We start from the raw sequence: 18,285 nt of genomic DNA on the forward strand, positions 1-18,285 counted from the left end.
GAATAAGAAAGTTCATGAATTTTAAAAAGCTTTAAAGACATGAGAGAAAACTCAATTATATCCCAGCTTTCATGGAAAGTTCACTCGACAGGGAAAGTAAGTCCATTATATGTGGGCATTGGGTAGATTTTAAAAAGAAGCAGCTTGACTTTTTTTAAAATACATTTTTATCTCAGGAGCAATCTAAAAAGCCAGCATTATAGAATCATAAAATAATGGAGCTGTAAGGGGTGAATAAAGGCCATAATGTCCAACCCCCTGCTCAATGCAGGAATACAAATCAAAGTAAATCTGACAGACGGTTGTCCGCTTACTTATAAATGGCAATCAAATGTTTATTTTTCCTTTTTGGCTGTATAAAAATGTTGAGCACAAATGATTAACAAGGCAGTTTTGATGAATTTTGTTGCAGAATGGAAGAACTTAAACATAGTGCCTTTTTTTCTGTGTGTTCTCTTCATATTGCTAGAGTTAATCATTCTTTCTTTTCTGCCCAAAACTATTTAATTGACTGGACATCTTCTGTTTTTCTCCTCCTATTCTTTGTGTGCCTAGAGAAAGCACAAATAGAATTGTCAAAATCATACCTGAAAACACATTTTTCTCATCCTGAATTGGTAGTAAAATTGCTTTTAACAGAAGATACAGTGGACAGTTGCTTCATTCTGAGATGTGCCCTTTTCACATGAATATCGTGACCTCATTCCAGGGCTCAACAGACTCTCATTTCAACTGATGTTGCACCTTTATTTAACATACTATATCTATATCGACTGAGGTCTATTGGAGCCCAAGCATGCATGGTCTATATAACTCATTAAAACTATTGTACGTCTCTTCAGTCATTGATCTTTATGGGACAGTACTAATTTCTACATGTATTTTCAGGATATGTCTGCTCACTGAAGACATATTAATGCAGTTTCTCTTAATGTTTGCCTTCGTTCCTTGTGCCTTACAAGTTGTTCTGAGCATTTCATTGCCCTTATCTAAACAGTGCAGCCATGAAAACACATTGCATTTTCCACTTACAGAGGTGAGAAAAGGACAGGAATGGAGCATTGGTGCCTCTGATTTCCCCCATCTCTCTCTTGTTGAATTAAAAGAAGTTGTGCTTTATCCTACTTTCCAGTTTTCCCTTCCTCTGTGCCCTGGGGCCAGACTCCTTGCCAAGCTAATTAAGATTTAAGAACTGTAGTTTGACTGCTGTGATTTGAAATCCACAGCCAACTGAAGTTACATGCTTAAATCTTTGCATTTGAAAGACTGGCTTATTAGTCCACAAGCATATTAAGCCATTTTGTTTGAATTTGTTGGCATCTCAGATATAATTTGCTCCTGGCTGTATTTCTGAATAATTTTGTGTATCTCTGCAGTTACTCTTTCCACTAGCAAATCAATGAAGGCCTTATAGTAAAGTATATAAGTATTTAAAATATATTTGTTACATATTGTGTTTTTATATGAGCACCTTAGTGTAGACATAGGTATGTAATTTTTTAAAGAACACTTAGCATACTTACATTTCTACACCACACAGTTTTGATCTTCCTAATAAAGTTGAAGTACATGGATTACTTATGCTTTTAAAAAGTGAACCCTCTGTTCATATTAGCCCCTATCGAACTGCTGGATATATCAGTGGTTTAGGAATCTGGCTTTGGAGCCAGAGATTGAGAGTTTGATTCCTCGCTATGCCTCCTTGACAGGGCTGGACTTGATGATCCACATGGTCCCATCCAGTTTTGTAGTTCTAAGATGATGGTGGTGGTGATTATAAACTACAATACTTTGAAAAAATGCCCAAGCTTAGTCATTATGCCAAGATCTTAAGAAAAAAATTGTTCTTGTAGACCAAAATAAACGCAGTGCACATGTGTGAGAAAGTCGATAAATTGACTAATTTAGATCTTCTCATGAATATAATCATTTGACTTCTTTAATAACTTTATCAAAACATGATCAGTGATTTGTTTTTGTTAGTCTAGTTCAAGTTCAAAAAAGTGGAAAGAATTTTATTGAAGTAGTTTGGTAGACCTAATTCTCTTTGTTAACAGTAGCAGTGGATGGCATTTATAGACATAAGAGCCCTACTGGATCAGGCCAAGAGCCCATCTAGTACAGCTTCCTGTATCTTGCAGTAGCCCCACCAGATGCCTCTGGGAGCACATGAGATGACTAGATACCTGTCTCCTGATAACCCTTCCCTGCATCTGGCATTTTGAGGTACCTTCCTGTTAAGCCTGGAGATTATACATACCCACCATGGCTTGTAATCTGCAATGAACTTTTCCTGTAGGAATCTGTCCAATCCCCTTTTCAAGGCATCTAGACCAGATGCCATCACTACATCCTGTGGCAAGGGGTTCCACAGACTAGCAATACGCTGGGTGAAGAAATACTTTCTTTTGTCTGTCTCACACTCCCAATGCTCAGTTTGAGTGAATGTCTCCTGGTTCTAGTATTGCATGAGAGGGAAAAGAGCTTCCCTCTATCCACTTTATCCACCCCCTGCATAATTTTATACATCTCAATCATGTCCCCCCTCAAACACCTTTTCTCTAGACTAAAGAGCCCCAAACACTGTAGCCTTTCCTCATAAGGGAGGTGCCCCAGCCCAGTCATCATTTGTCGCTCTCTTTTGCACCTTTTTCAGTTCCACTGTCTTTTTTGAGGTGCGGTGACCAGAACTTTGTGCAATATTCCAGGTGCGGCCTTACCAGCGTTTTGTACAATGGCATTATAATGTTGGTTGTTTTATTTTTCATCCCTTTTTTTAATGATACCTGTGAGGTATCATCCAAGACCTGTGGGGGCTTGGAGGCAGGACTGTTAACTAAGTTGTGAGCCGCCCAGAGTAGACTATGTCTAGATGGGCGGCATATAAATGCAATAAATAAATAAATAAATAAAATAAAAACTAAGTAATAGTTTTCTTCACTGTACTTTTAAATTTGAAATTCTGCTTATTTGAATGATTTAAGTTCATTTTTTATTTCAATTGCAACATGAGAATATATTACTTTAATGTGTCAGACACAGTTCACTTATGTGATAGTTCAAATGCATTGTGTTTCAAGCATTGATTTAATTTGCTGAAAATATGGAAAGAGAACTATTTCAGTAGTCAAAATCTTATTGTAGTGAGTTGCACCAGAGTAGGCCTATTGAATAAATAGAGATTTGGTAAATCAGCTCCTCTATAAATTCCATTGATTCAAATGGGCTTAATCTAATTGAAATCTACTATGCTGCTATAAGTAGAGTAGGCCCACTTGAATTAATGAAAATTAAGGAGTTGACTCATCAAATCCCATTGATTCAGTGGGCTTATTCTAGTGCAACTTTATGCTAAGCAACAGGATTTCAACCATTGTGTGATTTCCTGAAAACTGGAAATAGAAAACCCAGCTTAATATTTCAATAATAATATTTCAATAATAATATAAAGTTAACTTTTTTCTATGACTAATAAAGGCATTAGTTGGAAACACATTTAAACCATAATTTATGACATACTACTGTGAAATCATTTTTGGAGGCAATGTGATGGAATCCCTGGTGTCATTGTTAAATAAGCAAATTTGGTTATAGATCTAAATTTCATATACAGGAGTTAATAGACTGTTGAAAATAAGCTAAAAGAGGAAAGCAAAAATCCAAAATGAAATGCATGTTAATGCTAGGTAATTAGACTTTGACTTAAGCTTAATATCATACAATTATCTGTATTGGAAAGTATATTTAAATATAGGATGGAATTTGTACATTTATATTCTATTTTCCTGTCCAGAACAACTTTAATAAGTACCATATATGCAATATATCTATACATTTGACAGTTTTTATGGATGCAGAATCATCAAAACATTCGTAAGCATCAATGAAAAATGAATTTGTGCCACTTAGCCAAATTTATTTCAGTTTTAAATTTCAATCTTTTCTTGCAATCTTTTCCCCACCCCTCCATATTGCTGAAAGGCAAAGAATTTTCTCAAATTTATTCAAGCTGTTAGCATGCACACTGAACATTAAGTAGTTGTTCAAATGTTGCTGAGCAGTAAAATACTATGATAAAGTGGCAACTTGCTGTGCCTCCATTACATCTTCAGCACTAAAATTAATTTATGATCAGTCATCAATTCATTTACATGTCGTTTTATGCTAAATTCATCCTTGCTGATGAATGTGTATCCCTACATCCATTAGGCTAGAGTAAAATCTGTGCCTTATAATATGACCTTGCTAATTGTTGCATTACCATTTTTATAGGAGACAAAATAAACCAAGTCCCTACTTTCAGAGCATATATATATAAAGCCTTATTCACTTTCTTTCCACTGAATGAAATATGCCAAACTTCCTGAGTAAGGAATATTTAAAATAATAATTAAAACAGCAGATAATCATCCCTTCCGTTATCTGTGTACATTCATGTGTGCGCACACCCACATGCACTGCTGTGTTACAACTTCATTGTGCAATTTTCATAACAGTCTGTAGGATATAATGGAGGCACAGTTTCTTGGGCATGGACATAGCAATTATACGTCTGGTGGAAAAAGCAAATAGCACTAATCCTTTTCACCCCAGCTGATGCCATTCCATTGCATGACTAATTCTACTTCATTGCAAAACAGTGGTCTTTCTAGTGCAGCCTGAAAAATAATAGTTTGACAATAGCATATTTCCAAACCAGCTTACACTGAGAAAGAAAATACTGTATATCTTTGTCAGTGATAGCTTTGTTTGTTTGTTTATTTACTGATATTCTGGAGTTTTGATTGTGTGAATTAATTTACAGATGGCTGGTGTCTGTTTTGTTCTAATATGAGAATTCCATCAAATCATTCATCATAGTTGCGGGAGGGGGCGGTGCTTTCCAGAATCCAAATTAAGAGGTGTTGGCTTCCCCCCTCCTCAATATTTGCACTACAATTTAACTTTGTTCTACACATTTCCATTTTTTTACCACTCAATTTGACCCCCTTAAACTGTTTTAAATGTTAAATTACTTTAAGTGATACGATTTTCTCAGACATAAGAACTCAAAGTTTGCCGTTACCAACAATGAAATGATTCATACATTCTGGCAAAGAGGTTTCGTGTGTTTTTTCACTTCAGCAGAAACAAGGTATTAGTTATCTTCCTGCTTATGACAATTACATTTCAAATCATAATATGTGTACTCTTATATTTCTCTTCTGTGCCTGTATAGTGTATTGTGGAATTAACTGAATAAAGAGATCAGTGTAAATATTTGGGCTATAATTATGGCACATCATGAACGCATACATATGTCTATTACATTAAATTAGCAGAATGCAGGAAGAAAATAAAATTGCATGTATTTCACTGAAACTGTTAAGACACAAAATAAAAAATAATGATCTGCTATAAAAGCAGTAATGGTTATCGGCTATTGCTATTTATGCAAGTTAGCAAATGGATTTTCCCTTTGAGCAAAAATGATACTTTAAAGTTTCACTATGACTGACAATTTGACTTCAGTTCACACGGCAGTGAACTAACTAAATCAGAGTTGACACTAGCCTATGTCATCCCCACTTCCCATGAACTGTGGAATAAGTATTATTGATTTGTCCAATTATGTTAAAATATTTCTGATGGGTTGAGTTGTCCTGTCACATGGTACCCATTTAAGACAAAAGCCCATTGGTACAAAGTTGATTCATTGACTAGAATCTTATTAGTTATGCATTCTAGCTTAGAGATAATGGTGCAAACAGCAACAGCAAATTGCCATAAATTAATAAATTGCTGTTTATATTACTCCATATGTGCCAAGTCATACCACTCGTATGCAGTGAGAATACCATTGGTAACTTAAGTAGTGGCAGTTCACTGTTGTGATTTACACTAATTAATTAATTTCTACCGTCCCTTTCTTCCTGTAGAAGAATTTATGTAATTGCATTTCTGTCATTGTAAATAACCAGTAGGATCCTGGCCATTGGTCCTTAATGTATGTGCATAGCTACTGCAATTCTGCTTTGCCTGGAGAAGTCTTGTGTTTTAAAGTAGTATAAACATAGTGGGCTTCTTACCTCCAAGAAGCCACATAATGGTCACAAAAAGTGTTACTTTATGTTATGTTGTTTGGCAGTGTGAGCTAGTTCTGCAGTCACTGACAAAACATATATAAGAATATTTTTTGTTTCTTTGTTTTCATTCATTTGGAGAATGATAGTTGTTCTAGGACCCAGAAGTCTCTTTGTCATTTAACTGGAGACACTAAAAGCAATAAACTTGAGGTACGTGCATAGCAAAATACAAAAAAAGAGAAAGTTTCGCAGCTACTCAATGGAGATGGAAAAATGATGACAGAAAACAAAGAAAAGGCAGAAGTGCTCAATTCCTAATTTAGCTCAGTATTTTCCCAAAGGACAGACTATTATCCTCTAGATAAATGTGAAGTGCAAGTGGAGGGGACAGGACTGCAGCTGGAGATTGATAAACAAATAGTCAAGGAATACCTTACTACCTTGAACAAGTACAAAAATCCAGGGCTGAATGAAGTATATCCAAGAATATTGAAGGAATTGGATGAAGAGCTCTCAGAAGCACTGTCTATTATTTTCTTAAAATCATGGGAAATGGGTAAGGTGCCATGTGATTGGAGGAGGCCTAATGTTGTCCTTGTCTTCCAAAAGGAAGGAACCTGGGAACTACAGACCAGTCAGCATGACATTAATCCCAGGGAAAAATTGATAAATAATTATTAATGACTTCTTTTCAAACTGGGTGGAGGTAACAAGTGGGGCGTCATGTTCCCGGGTGTTACAATAGCAGAGTCCGCTAAGTCAGTCTTATGTCAGAAATTCAGAGAATGCAGAGCCGATATCCAAATACCAAGCCAATTCACACAACATAGTCCAGGGTCAGAGTCCAAAGACAAAACGCACAACGTAGTCCAGGATCAGAGTCCAAAGCCAAGGGTCCAGAGAACAAGGTTCAAGGTAGTCAGGAGTGTGGATGCAAGCCAGAGGTTTGACTTGTTGCTTCCATGGACTTCCAGCCGGCTGAGAGCTGCTTATATAGTAAAAAGAGCCCTTGAACTGCTGGAAGCCTTTTCATCCTGTCAGAACTCAGGGCTAGTTGATTGAATGTTTTTGTGGGCAGCCTTCAAGCAGTCCTCTGACATTTTCATCATAAGTCTTCCCCAAAGCCTGGCCCTCAGCCGATCTACTGGGGGAGGGGAATCTGGAGGCAATTCAGCTGTTTGTGTTTCTAATCGCTCAGCATTCTCCTCAGCTACAGTTAACCCCTCAGGTTCCAGATCTTTGGCTGCACTCATGACATGGGGTAACCTACGGCTCAGTCTGGGTGCTGTGCTCCTCAACATTTTTATTAAGGACCTGGATCAGGGGATGCTAATCAAGTTTGTGGATTACACAAAATTGGGTGGAATAGCTGGAAGACAGAAAGAAAATTCAAAATGATCTGGATGGGCTTGAGCACTGAGCTGAAAACAACAGAATGAAATTCAACAGGGATAAGTGCAAAGTACTGCACCTAGCAAAAAGAAACCAAGCACACAGTTACAAGATGGGGAATACCTGGCTCAGCAATACTATGAGCGAGAATGATCTTGGAATTGATGGTTGCTATAGGTTTTTTGGGCTGTTTGGACTCTGGCTGAATTCTGTCTCTAATTTCTGTCCTCTGAAGATGCCAGCCACAGAGACTGTTAGGAAGAAAAACCTTTGGAGCATGGCCAAACAGCCCAAAAAACCTACAACAACCATCGGATCCCGGCCATGAAAGCCTTCGAGAATACGTAGATCTTGGAATTGTCATAGATCACAAGCTGAATATGAGCCAACAATGTGATATGCCTACAAAAAAGGCAAATGCTATTTAAGGTTGCATTAACTAGAAGTATAGTCTACAAATACTGTGAGATACTTGTTCCCCTCTATTTGGCACCGGTTAGGTCTCATCTTGAGTACTGTGTCCAGGTCTGGACACTGCACTTTAACAAATTTAAACAAGTTCAGAGGAGGGCAACAAAGATGATTCAGTGGGTGGAAACCAAGCCCTATGAGGAAAGACTGAAAGAACTTGGTATGTTTAGCCTTGAGAAAAGAAGACTGAGGTGAGATATGATAGCACTTTTCAAATACATGAAAGGCTGTCATACAGAGGAGGGGCAGGATCTGTTCTCAATCATCCCAGACATGCAGCAATGAGCTCAAGTTACAGATTTCAGTTGAATATCAGGAATAACTTCCTAACTGTTGGAGCAGTACAGCAATGGAATCAATAAGAGGTGGTAAGGGCTCCAACACTGGAGGCATTCAAGAGAAATTGACAACCACCTGGCAGATACCCTTTGTTCTACTTTCCTGCATTGAGCAGGGGGTTGGACCCAACATTATATGATTTAACACTTTATTAGCAGTGCTCTTTAGCTACTACTTTGGCTCAATGCATAGATGGAGTTTACCGAGGCTCCTTTTGAAGCACAACCAAGCCTATGGGCTATGGACAGCAACTACCCTTCCAAAGTATAACAGGTTTTGCACAGTTGCAGCAAACTCAGTGACAAGGTTTGTTTAGACTTCAGAGCCCCCAATAATCATTCTTCATAGACACACCACTTCCTTTCTCTCTGTTCTAACAAATATGGAAGACAAAGAGCTGTTGTTAAACTGGAGGAATGCTCTGAATATGTGCAGGCATCATATATGTTCAGTAGCCCAGGCAGTGTTGTCAGGCTAGTATGAGGGAAAGGGAGTTAGAAGAGTCAACAAAGGTGAAAGGTCAGAGAGAAAATGTGATGGTATGTTCATTAACTTGTTTATTTAGACTGAAGTTGAATCACAGATGCTCTTATTAATCATTGTATAGAATCTCTCATTAAAACTTTTTATACTTGTTACACGTTCACTTCTTGATTTGTTTTATTGATTTATTCACTTTAACCAACTTATTAATAATATCAGTTCTCTCAAGTTCTCTGACTATCTATCTTGACTATTCAATTTCTTTCCTCTACACACTCATTCTCTCTTTTACCTTCTCTCCCTCTTCCCCAACTCTAACTCCCTCTCACTGTCTGACTCTGCCCCACCTGTCCTTTCATAGGCTCCTGCACTTGAGCTTCAGCTATGATTGACAGGAGTGACGTGGGCATTCCGTCACAATAATTAACTTGTAAACCAACCAGAGAATGCTTGAAGCGCTATGGGGTAGTATATAAGCAGCTCACTTTGCTTTTTTTCAGCTTTGCTTTTTACCTGTCTGATCTCTATAGACTCATTCCTTTTCTGCTCTTGTATCTGCAAGTGCAAAACTGTTTTAGATAAACTCTTTACTGCAGTCTGCCACTGTCCTGCCATGAGCAGCTGTGGTCATCCTACAAAACATATAGATTTGTTGTTTTGAAAAACTACGTGGCACCAAATCTGTTTATCCCATCATATAAACACCTTGGAATGCTAAATTTTTGTTACAATATTTCTTATTTTAATCTAGAAATCCTATTTTTACCATGATAACATTTGTAAGCATTGTACATTATGTAAGGCTAAGAGTGACTGTTTTAGACCTCAGGTCCTTACTGACCTAATGAGGAACTACCTGGAGCTCCTTTAGATACTGAGTTGCACTCAAAATTAGGAGTTTCCATTCCATTCCCCCTCAGGTTTCCTGAAAATTAACACTGGGAGTAGGGAGTGTAATCCCTGAAAACTGGGAGGAGAGTAGGCACTTTCCATAAGCATAACTCTTCCATCCATCTCTGCTGTCCTTCCACAAGCAGGCAAAGAACTTTTTTTTTATTCAGACAAGCTTTCCCTTAATGTCTGGCTTCCTGAGTGGGGCTTTTTAATGAATGATTGTGTTTTACTGCTTTGAATGTGTTTTTGGTGTTAATTTTGTTTAGCGTCTTTTAGTGTTATATTTGTTTGATGTTTTTTAGCATTTATATATTTACTGATTTTAGCTTTAAATTGTTTAAAGGGTCTGATCATACTTTCATACTATTAAAGAGCATGCCGGGTTGGTGGGGCTCCTCAGCCATGGAAGGCAGCCCATCTAGGAGAAGGGAAACTCCGATTTCAAACCTCCACTGCCTTGTGGCTATATCCACTCATGAAAAAGGCTTCAGGAGTTAACCTCGAGGCAAAATCCGGAGCTGGAGTCCCGAAGGCAGGTTCTGCCAACTCCTGCAACATTGCTGGAACCAGTTGTATTGGCTCTTGCCTTTCCATTGGACCATTTCAGCAATGTGGAGAGGGGGGATCTGCTGCTTGGGTAACAGCTTATCCTCCATATTACTTTACCCAGGCTTCATGCTCTGGAGAGGACACTCCTCAATTCAGAGCATGTTACCATAGTCTCTTGAGACTGAAGGACGCCTATATAACTTCGGGTCCTTTTGGAGGAGAAAGATGGATACTCTAGCCGCCTAGAGTGGTCGTTCGACTAGATAGGCAGGGTATAAATAAATAAATAAATAAATAAATAAATAAATAAATAAATAAATAAATAAATAAATAAATAAAAATATTTTAACAAAAAGTAAATAAACAGTTGGAAGGCAAAACTTTTATCCAACTCATTATGTACAAAAAGTGACTTTTATATTTTATCTCAAACTTGCAGTGATAAGCTAACAGAATTCTCTCACCTGCCTCATCCAGTAAAAGGGACAGAGAAAAGTAAATTGCAAGAACTCCCAATTTGTGTGGCAGCACATGAAAGCCCTCAGGATTGGCATTTGGGGTGGGGGGATTTCATTATATGTACCCTAATTTTAAAAGTGAAATATTTTCATAATTAATCCAGGATATAAGGAAAGCGTGTGATTTAATAGTGTATGAAAATAAGGGATAGGAGATTTCCAAGGGATAGGAGATTTCCACAAAGGAAACACATCCCTGTCCCTGGAGACCCACTATGCAATGGGAAGTTCACCTCCAATTTTTTTTTGACCTGTGAAAGCCAACAATACTCAATAGTTGTCAAATTAAATAGAGCTTAGGGCTCAAAACATGACAAAATTCTCTCCATGCAACTGGGTCTCCAAGGGGACTTTTGGAGCCAAATGTAATGCAGAATCCATCTCTGCCTTATATCTGTTTGTGCCTGGGAATCCACAGCCAAATGGAAATAATTCATTTGAAAGACTGGATTTTTATAAAAATAAATGTAGAATTATTCCAAAATTGGTTTTACACTAATCTGATTTGAGTGACATTATGTTAAAGTTAATAAATTTTAGCATATGGTGATTTAATATTCAGTTCAAAAATCAGAAATTTGGAAGAGCAACTAAACATGAGATTTAGCTTGTTCCTATTTTCTTTATGTCAAGTTATGTGATTAAATGTGTTCGATCCATGCTGTTGGAAGGAACTTCTATCAGTCTTTTCTGTCAGTTTCCATTTAGTACTAATTCAAAAATTGTAACATTTGGAGGTGGAATGAAGAGAAATCAATTTTAATAGCCCTTTAAAATTCATATAAACAGTTAAGCTATTTCATCTGTACAACTCACTAGCCCCGTACATTTATTTCTAGGTTCACTGGTAAATGGATGGGGTTCTGTGCCTGATGAGGACCTTAACTTTTCTAGTTGTAGCTCTAGTATAGATAGCTTCTCAGATGACTCCATCTTTGCCAGCATCAGTTTTGCACAAGTTCTGGTTGCAGCAGTAGATAAAGCTGGTTTTAGGCTGGATGGAACCAGCCTATCAAGAACAGGTTTGTAGACTTGAAGCTAATGCTTTTTGCATGTCAGGCTATCTCCTATCTCTTTCTTTCTTTTCTTTGCTTGGCAAAATGAAATTTCAGCTCTGCTTAACATGGCTCTAATGCGCAAGATGAGATTATATTTTAATAAAAATTAATTCAATGAACAACAAAAACAAAGCAATGCACAGCACACACTGACTATTCACTTCAGTATAGATTTACTGGCATGCACCTTTTTAAATACTGCATAAAGGAGGCTAATAATTTTTGTCTTGTAATTTCTGATTATTCATTATTTGCAAAATCTTCTCGCAGCCTATAACACTTATTGTGAAGAATTGATCCCTTTTTAAAAAATCTCCACTACTGCTTCTCTCTCGCATCTTTCTTTCTAAATGAATTTTCTGGGAAGATGTTTTGAGTTGGTAAAGTTTATCATTGTAACAATGCAATAGTTTAATAGCTTCATTGAAAGATTGCCTTTTAAGGCACTTACTCTAATCATTTATTATGTTTGACTGCAGGAGCAGAACTAAACAAATCAATTACGGCACCCAGTTAAACAAATTAGTAGCCTTGCTTAAATGAAATTTAGCTTAGTTTCATTTTTCAGATATCAGAGAATAATAAGCTTATAATTCATTTTCAGTGGCCACTTGTTGCCTCCATTCCCAAGGTATGAGTTAAAATGTACATTAAAAGATACAGATGGTATGAAATCACATAGTGAATGTATTTGGCTTGGTGCCATTTATTAAAGTATTTCAGGGAGATACATTCCGAATCGTAGCTTTAAGCCTTATAAAGAGCTGCTGACCAAGATAATCTCACATCTGCTACCATGTGGAATAGTTTTAGATTTTCTCCATATGATACCTTTGAAGTGTGAACTATTGTTATTCTAATTTGGGGTACAACCCATCTTTATCTGTATATGCATTTTATCTCATTTGTACATACATCTCCACCACCAAATTTGCCAAATTTGTCTTTGCCACCAATGTCAGCACCAAAGCATGATTTCCATTACAAGCACAAATGACAGAAGTAACAAAAAAGCAAGCAAACAAACAAAACACCCAGAGTTGGACAGTAACTCTAATACTACCCTCATTTAACTGGCCTAATGAAGTTATTATCTGGCTGGATATCATAATGAGCCAAGGATAGGAGTTTGTTTTACTAATGTGCCCCCTCGAAGAAGAACCAGCATTTGTAGCCTTGAACAAGCTGCTTAGTCCTGGAAGAAGGCACTGGTAAACCATGTTTGATTACTTGCAGTGGCAAGGCTCGCCATAAGCTGGAATTGTAATGGTATGTAATTATTTATTAATAAGGGTGTTACCCAAACTTCATTCTTTCTTTTATCTATGAAAATAGCAAACATTTTTTTTTCTCTGCCCAGCAGAACTGCTACTCAACAGAAATGCTAAAATTGCTACCTTTGCATTTTCCATTCTTATACTTAAGGATCTTCTCTAGTTCTTTCTTAGGTTTTTCTCCAAGATCAGTTTTCTTCTGATTTCTTGATTATGTAGTCATTATTTTTGTCAACTTAATGTTCAGCTGTAAGCCTTCTTTTTCACTTTCTTCTTTAATCTTTCTCAGCAATTGCTTCAAGTCAGTGCTGTTTTCTGCCACTACATTTTCTATTTTTTGTCATTATGGTATATTTTCTGTTTTCTGTCACTGTGGTGTCTTCTGCATGTTTAAAATTACTGATGTTTCTTCCATGAATTTTCACTCCTCCTTCTCCAGCTTTTTGTATGAAATGTTCTCCATACAGATAAAGGCTTCCTTTTACGCTATTAGAGCCACACAATTTCTTCTGAGTTTGTTTTCATTCTACAAAGGCAGAGAGTAACCATGTAAACATTCCCTTCACTCTGGCAAGTTCCTTCCTTCATATTTGGCCTTGCCTTCATTTTGGGATGACTTGTGACATGAGGCATGCGATAGAAAGCCTGGCGGGATGAGAGGAAAACAAAAGGCAATTCACTTTCTACTGGTCCCTGGATAAGATACCAGCCTTTGTATCTTATCTTTGTAATTACCATGTATTCCAATGCTTAAACATCCCATTTTCTTTTTTAAAATATAATTTTAACTCTGCCTTGATCCCTACTTCTGACATCTCATGCTCTACTTAAACGCGATGTGTAACATTAGATTTTTCTTTTGCATCTTTGCGCATTCACAATTTTTCCTCCTTTGGACTTTAATCCAATTGCTTCATTAACAACACTCCCATTTATACTTTTTCTTTGTTCTTCCCAGTAGCTGACTGAGTGCATTCAAACCCGGGAATTTATCTTCGAACATTGTCTCTTGTTCTATTTTGGATTGTCTCTTAATAGAGTTTTATGGATATAAAATATTCATAAAGTCTTACTATTTCAACCTTCTGCACAATAGGAGCGAGAGTTAGTGTGAGAGTCACTGCCATTGTTTATGAAATGTAATCTCCCAGTCTTACCTTCCACTACTGCTGCTATGCAGTCCATGCCCCTCAAGAATTTCACCACCCACCACCACCACTGGCCTTACCAATTGTCTTTTGCTGATGTAATTGTTAAATTTTGTAAAGAATGCATGTACCTCTGTCTGGTATCTCAGCTTTGAGTATTCCATCTTTTTTCTTTTCTTTTTTATTAACAACTTGGGATAAGGTAAGGGGTATAGAAGGTAAAGGGGGATATGGGGGGAGAGAAAAAAGGAGGGGGGAGAACACAAAATGTACTGACATCCAATCTAGTCATGTTGCAATATCAAATTGGCTCTCCGCTTTTCTAGAATTTGATTGCCCTCCAGGTTTTAACTTACATTTACATCTTAGTTTAAATCTATGTCATTCAAGCACTATCTGGTGACTCGAGCCATTTAAATAATAAATCCCATCGTTCAGTTGCCTTTTGTATTGGACAGTCTTTCAACACTTCTGATAGAATATCCATTTCTGCCACTTCCCGTATCTTTTCAGTAAGTTCCTCTTGTTTTGGTATCACCAATTTCTTCCAATTCTTGGCATAAATAATTCTGGCTGCAGTGACTAAATATATATATAACTAGATAGTTCTTTGTCTTATCTATATTGTCTGGTATAATGCTCAGTAGAAACAGTTCTGGGGTTAGTGGAACATTACAAAGCAATATTTATTTTTAGCAGAATATGTACTCCTATCCAATATTGTTTCGCTACTCTGCAAGTCCACCTGCTTTGAGCATTCCACCTTGAGTGACACTGCTACTAGTCTAAATTCATAATGGAGGTTTCCTGAGAATGTTGCTCTCATCTTCCTTGATACACTCAACTGCATTGACATGTGCATCCACATTGAAAGGGGGGGGGGGTTAAAAGTAATTGAAAAAATAAGCTGACAAATAGATGTACAGTGGTAGAAAAGACTCTTTTCTTATTGAACTTAGAACTAGATCCTTGCGAGTGCTTGTTAACAATTACAGAATCATAGTAAGCCTTAAATGTCCAAATATGACACAATTGCCGAACTGCAGATATAAAATACCTCAAATATATGAAACAGCAGTATGGCCCAAGTTCTTCTGTCACTTCAGGTGGGATGCAAAGTGCTGCTCCATTATGTTACCATCATCTCCAAGGGGTCTCTGCCTCCATAAACTTCCTTAAATTGCCTGTGTGGCTGCTGGAGGAGAAAATGCAGCAAACCAACCTGTCTTTTGAAAAAGAATGCTGACTCTGAGGAGTCATCTGTGATCAAAGGCAGATGGGAGGGTTCTAAGGTAATCAGTTTCTTGGATTATTGCTCCTGTGTACCTTGTCTCTAAGAGGGTAGTACTGTATTACCAAATCCAAACATTTGATTCTACATAAAGATTACATGGCTACTTTTATTTTTTAAGAAATATGGAAACACTATAAAAATTCTATTTAGAATAAAAATTGAAAAAGTTTTAGAAAAGATAGCTGCATGTATCCGTTCTAGCAAAAAAAAATTAAAAGAAAAAATAAGGAAGACAACAATGTTGTGGCACCTCAAAGACTAACTGATAGATTTTAATGTAATATTTACTGGACAAGTCTGAGGAAGCGGATGAAAGTTCGCATTAAAACATAGTAGTTAGTCTTTATGGTGTCACAATGTAATTGTCTTCTTTATTTTTTTCTTGTGTTTTTGGCCTAATAAAAAAGTAAACATTCTGAAAGAAATGAAGCATTTTACCTTATATATGTAAGTGGGGAAGACTTTCTGCTAATCCAGGTCTATTTAATAGAAAGAAACAGAATTATTCCATTACGTCTGGAAATGATGATTCAGCTAATAGCCAATGGCTAACATATTTCATAAAGTATAAACATGTGCATGCATATACATGGAAACATAAGAATTATTAACTGAAATGATCTGTTCTTGAATGTTTGAGCCCCAAAATAAACCGTTACCTTTTAAAATCTGCCTTATTACATCCAATATTATATGCTCCAATGTTTTCCCACCGCCTCCTCTCTCCTGCACTCCTCAGTGTAACCCTAAAGCTGTTCCTGAAGGACACTGAACTCTCTGAATATCTGAGGTTATTGGGCAGGGTTTAATCAAACAGCAGTGTTGGAAGGACATCACCGAATACAACAGATAGATAATACCAAGATGCAGTACAGTGGACCCTCTACTTACAGAATTAATCCGTATTGGAACTGTGGCTGCAAGTCGAAAAGTCTGTAGGTCGAATCTCCATTGACCTACAATGCATTGAAAACCAATTAATCCCATAACTGGCAGTTTTTATTCTATTTTTGTTCCATTTTGGGTTTTTTCTGGTCTGTAATTCGATTCTCTGGCTGCAAGTCGAATCTAAATTTTGCATCCAGAGAAGTCTGTAACTCGAAAAGTCTGTAAGTCGAGCCGTCTGTAAGTCGAGGGTCCACTGTACGTTGAATATTACCAAAGAATGTGGAATCCTTGTCCAGGGCACAGACCTTTTCTTCTCGGAACAGACACAGTGTGTAAATGTTGCTGCTCCAAAGAAAACAAGATGTTTAATATAATATTACTGTTTAGCATACAAAAAAGTGGTGATCAGCAAATATACAGGAACTTATGTAATCTAATCTTAATAAAATATAGTGCTTACTCTTTCACTTTACAATGATGTGTTCCATAAATAAAATCATCTTCAAGAGTTCACATGTGAGGTAGCCCAAATAATAAACTAAGAATATTAGAGCATTCACATGAAAGGCATTGGTCCATCACTACCATAATATTTTAATTTCAACTTTTGTTTTTAGGCAAACCATATTCCTCCTCTCAGAGGCCTCGGCCAACCAGTCCATTTTCTTCTGACAGCAACACCAATGCAGCCCAGAATCAGAGTCAAAGGCCTAGGCCTACCAAAAAACACAAGGGAGGCAGAGTGGACCAACCTCCATTGCCTCACCGTAGGGAAGGAATGACAGATGGTAAGTTCCTACTTTGAAGTCGTTTCCTTAGTAACTGTACAAGAGGTGCTTCCCACAGTTGTGTGCCAAAGCCTATATGAAGGATTTTCTTGAAGACCATTTGCTTTAAGATACTCTTAAAGAATGCCATTAGTAACCAGTATGATAGCACAGCAATATCACATAAATTTGCTAACATGAATGTTATATGATTAAGTTATGTAACTCAGTCTTTATAGAGGTTGATTTTTTTTAAAAAATGGGCTACATCCTGTTATTAATCGCAAATAGATAAATATTGGAGTAATGAAACTTGTTGTGCCAACCCTTACATGAGTCTTTTAATTGAAACTAAAATTTGATTTAGCTCACTAAATTCAGATTACTTCCATAGCTTCTGACAGAAGGCTTTCTTTCCCATTCAACATTGTAAAACTATTGTTCCCAACTCTTCTCCAATGCACATGGATATATATTTGTGTTCTATACAAATTCAAGTATTAAACATTTACATTGCAGCATTCACATATAACCTCAAAGTATGGAGAAAATGTGGAATTCATCCAGCAAAGTTATTATTTTATTTTTCTGTAACAGGAAACCTAGGACACATTAAAGACTATCAGTTTTCTAGTATCTGGCACCATCCAGATGTTTCAGAATCCACAAGCCCCAGTTCTTGAACATTGGCCATTTTGGCTTGGGACTTATGGGAGTTGTAATGTAAAATATCTGGATGGAAGCAGATTGAGGAAGGCTTGGCTAGAACTTCTCAAATTCAGCTTTTGTCAAGCTCATAGCTGAAATTATGTGCTTTTGCAGTTTTCTAAAAAAATAGACATTCATGATGAAGCCCCCTTTTTGGCATGTCATGTAAGTGCTTTTGCTTTCAGCCCTCAGAAAGATAGTTTCCCCTCATTGTTTACCAACATCAAAGTTAAACAGCTTAATATAATCACACTGTTACAGCAACCAGATATAACTGTGCCTTGAAGACCCAGTTGGGGGGGGGAGATTTGGCAAGACACAACATTTGTTTAAATGGATTCTCATTGTTTGTTAATACTCCTCAAAATATAAAATGTTTGTTTTTTAAAAAAATAAAGCTCTCTCTTTAAAAATGTGTAGGAGAAATCTGCTGTGTT

At 36.9% G+C, this 18,285-nt stretch overlaps 1 protein-coding gene and 2 long non-coding RNA genes across 22 annotated transcripts in view; 1 reads left to right on the forward strand and 2 right to left on the reverse strand.

The window, feature by feature from the left end:
- ROBO2 (roundabout guidance receptor 2) overlaps positions 1–18,285 on the forward strand; it is a 1,246,783-nt gene that overhangs the window by 1,200,245 nt on the left and 28,253 nt on the right. For 15 of the 20 annotated variants that reach the window (XM_020785431.3, XM_072994027.2, XM_072994034.2 and 12 more), the window contains one exon: positions 16,991–17,161. The exons of the other annotated variants lie outside the window; for them this stretch is intronic. In XM_020785431.3, the coding sequence (XP_020641090.3) occupies positions 16,991–17,161 (171 nt within the window). The remainder of the gene's footprint in view (positions 1–16,990; positions 17,162–18,285) is intronic. 20 annotated transcript variants of the gene reach the window in all.
- Positions 335–13,298, reverse strand: LOC144587750 (uncharacterized). The gene is made up of 2 exons (XR_013542896.1): positions 13,167–13,298; positions 335–551 (listed from the first exon to the last, which is right to left on the reverse strand). It is a non-coding gene; the product is annotated as an uncharacterized LOC144587750 (long non-coding RNA).
- On the reverse strand, positions 13,475–15,356 carry LOC144587751 (uncharacterized). The gene is made up of 2 exons (XR_013542897.1): positions 15,249–15,356; positions 13,475–13,688 (listed from the first exon to the last, which is right to left on the reverse strand). It is a non-coding gene; the product is annotated as an uncharacterized LOC144587751 (long non-coding RNA).

Source organism: Pogona vitticeps, chromosome 3, assembly GCF_051106095.1.
Source record: "Pogona vitticeps strain Pit_001003342236 chromosome 3, PviZW2.1, whole genome shotgun sequence".
NCBI lineage: Eukaryota > Metazoa > Chordata > Lepidosauria > Squamata > Agamidae > Pogona > Pogona vitticeps.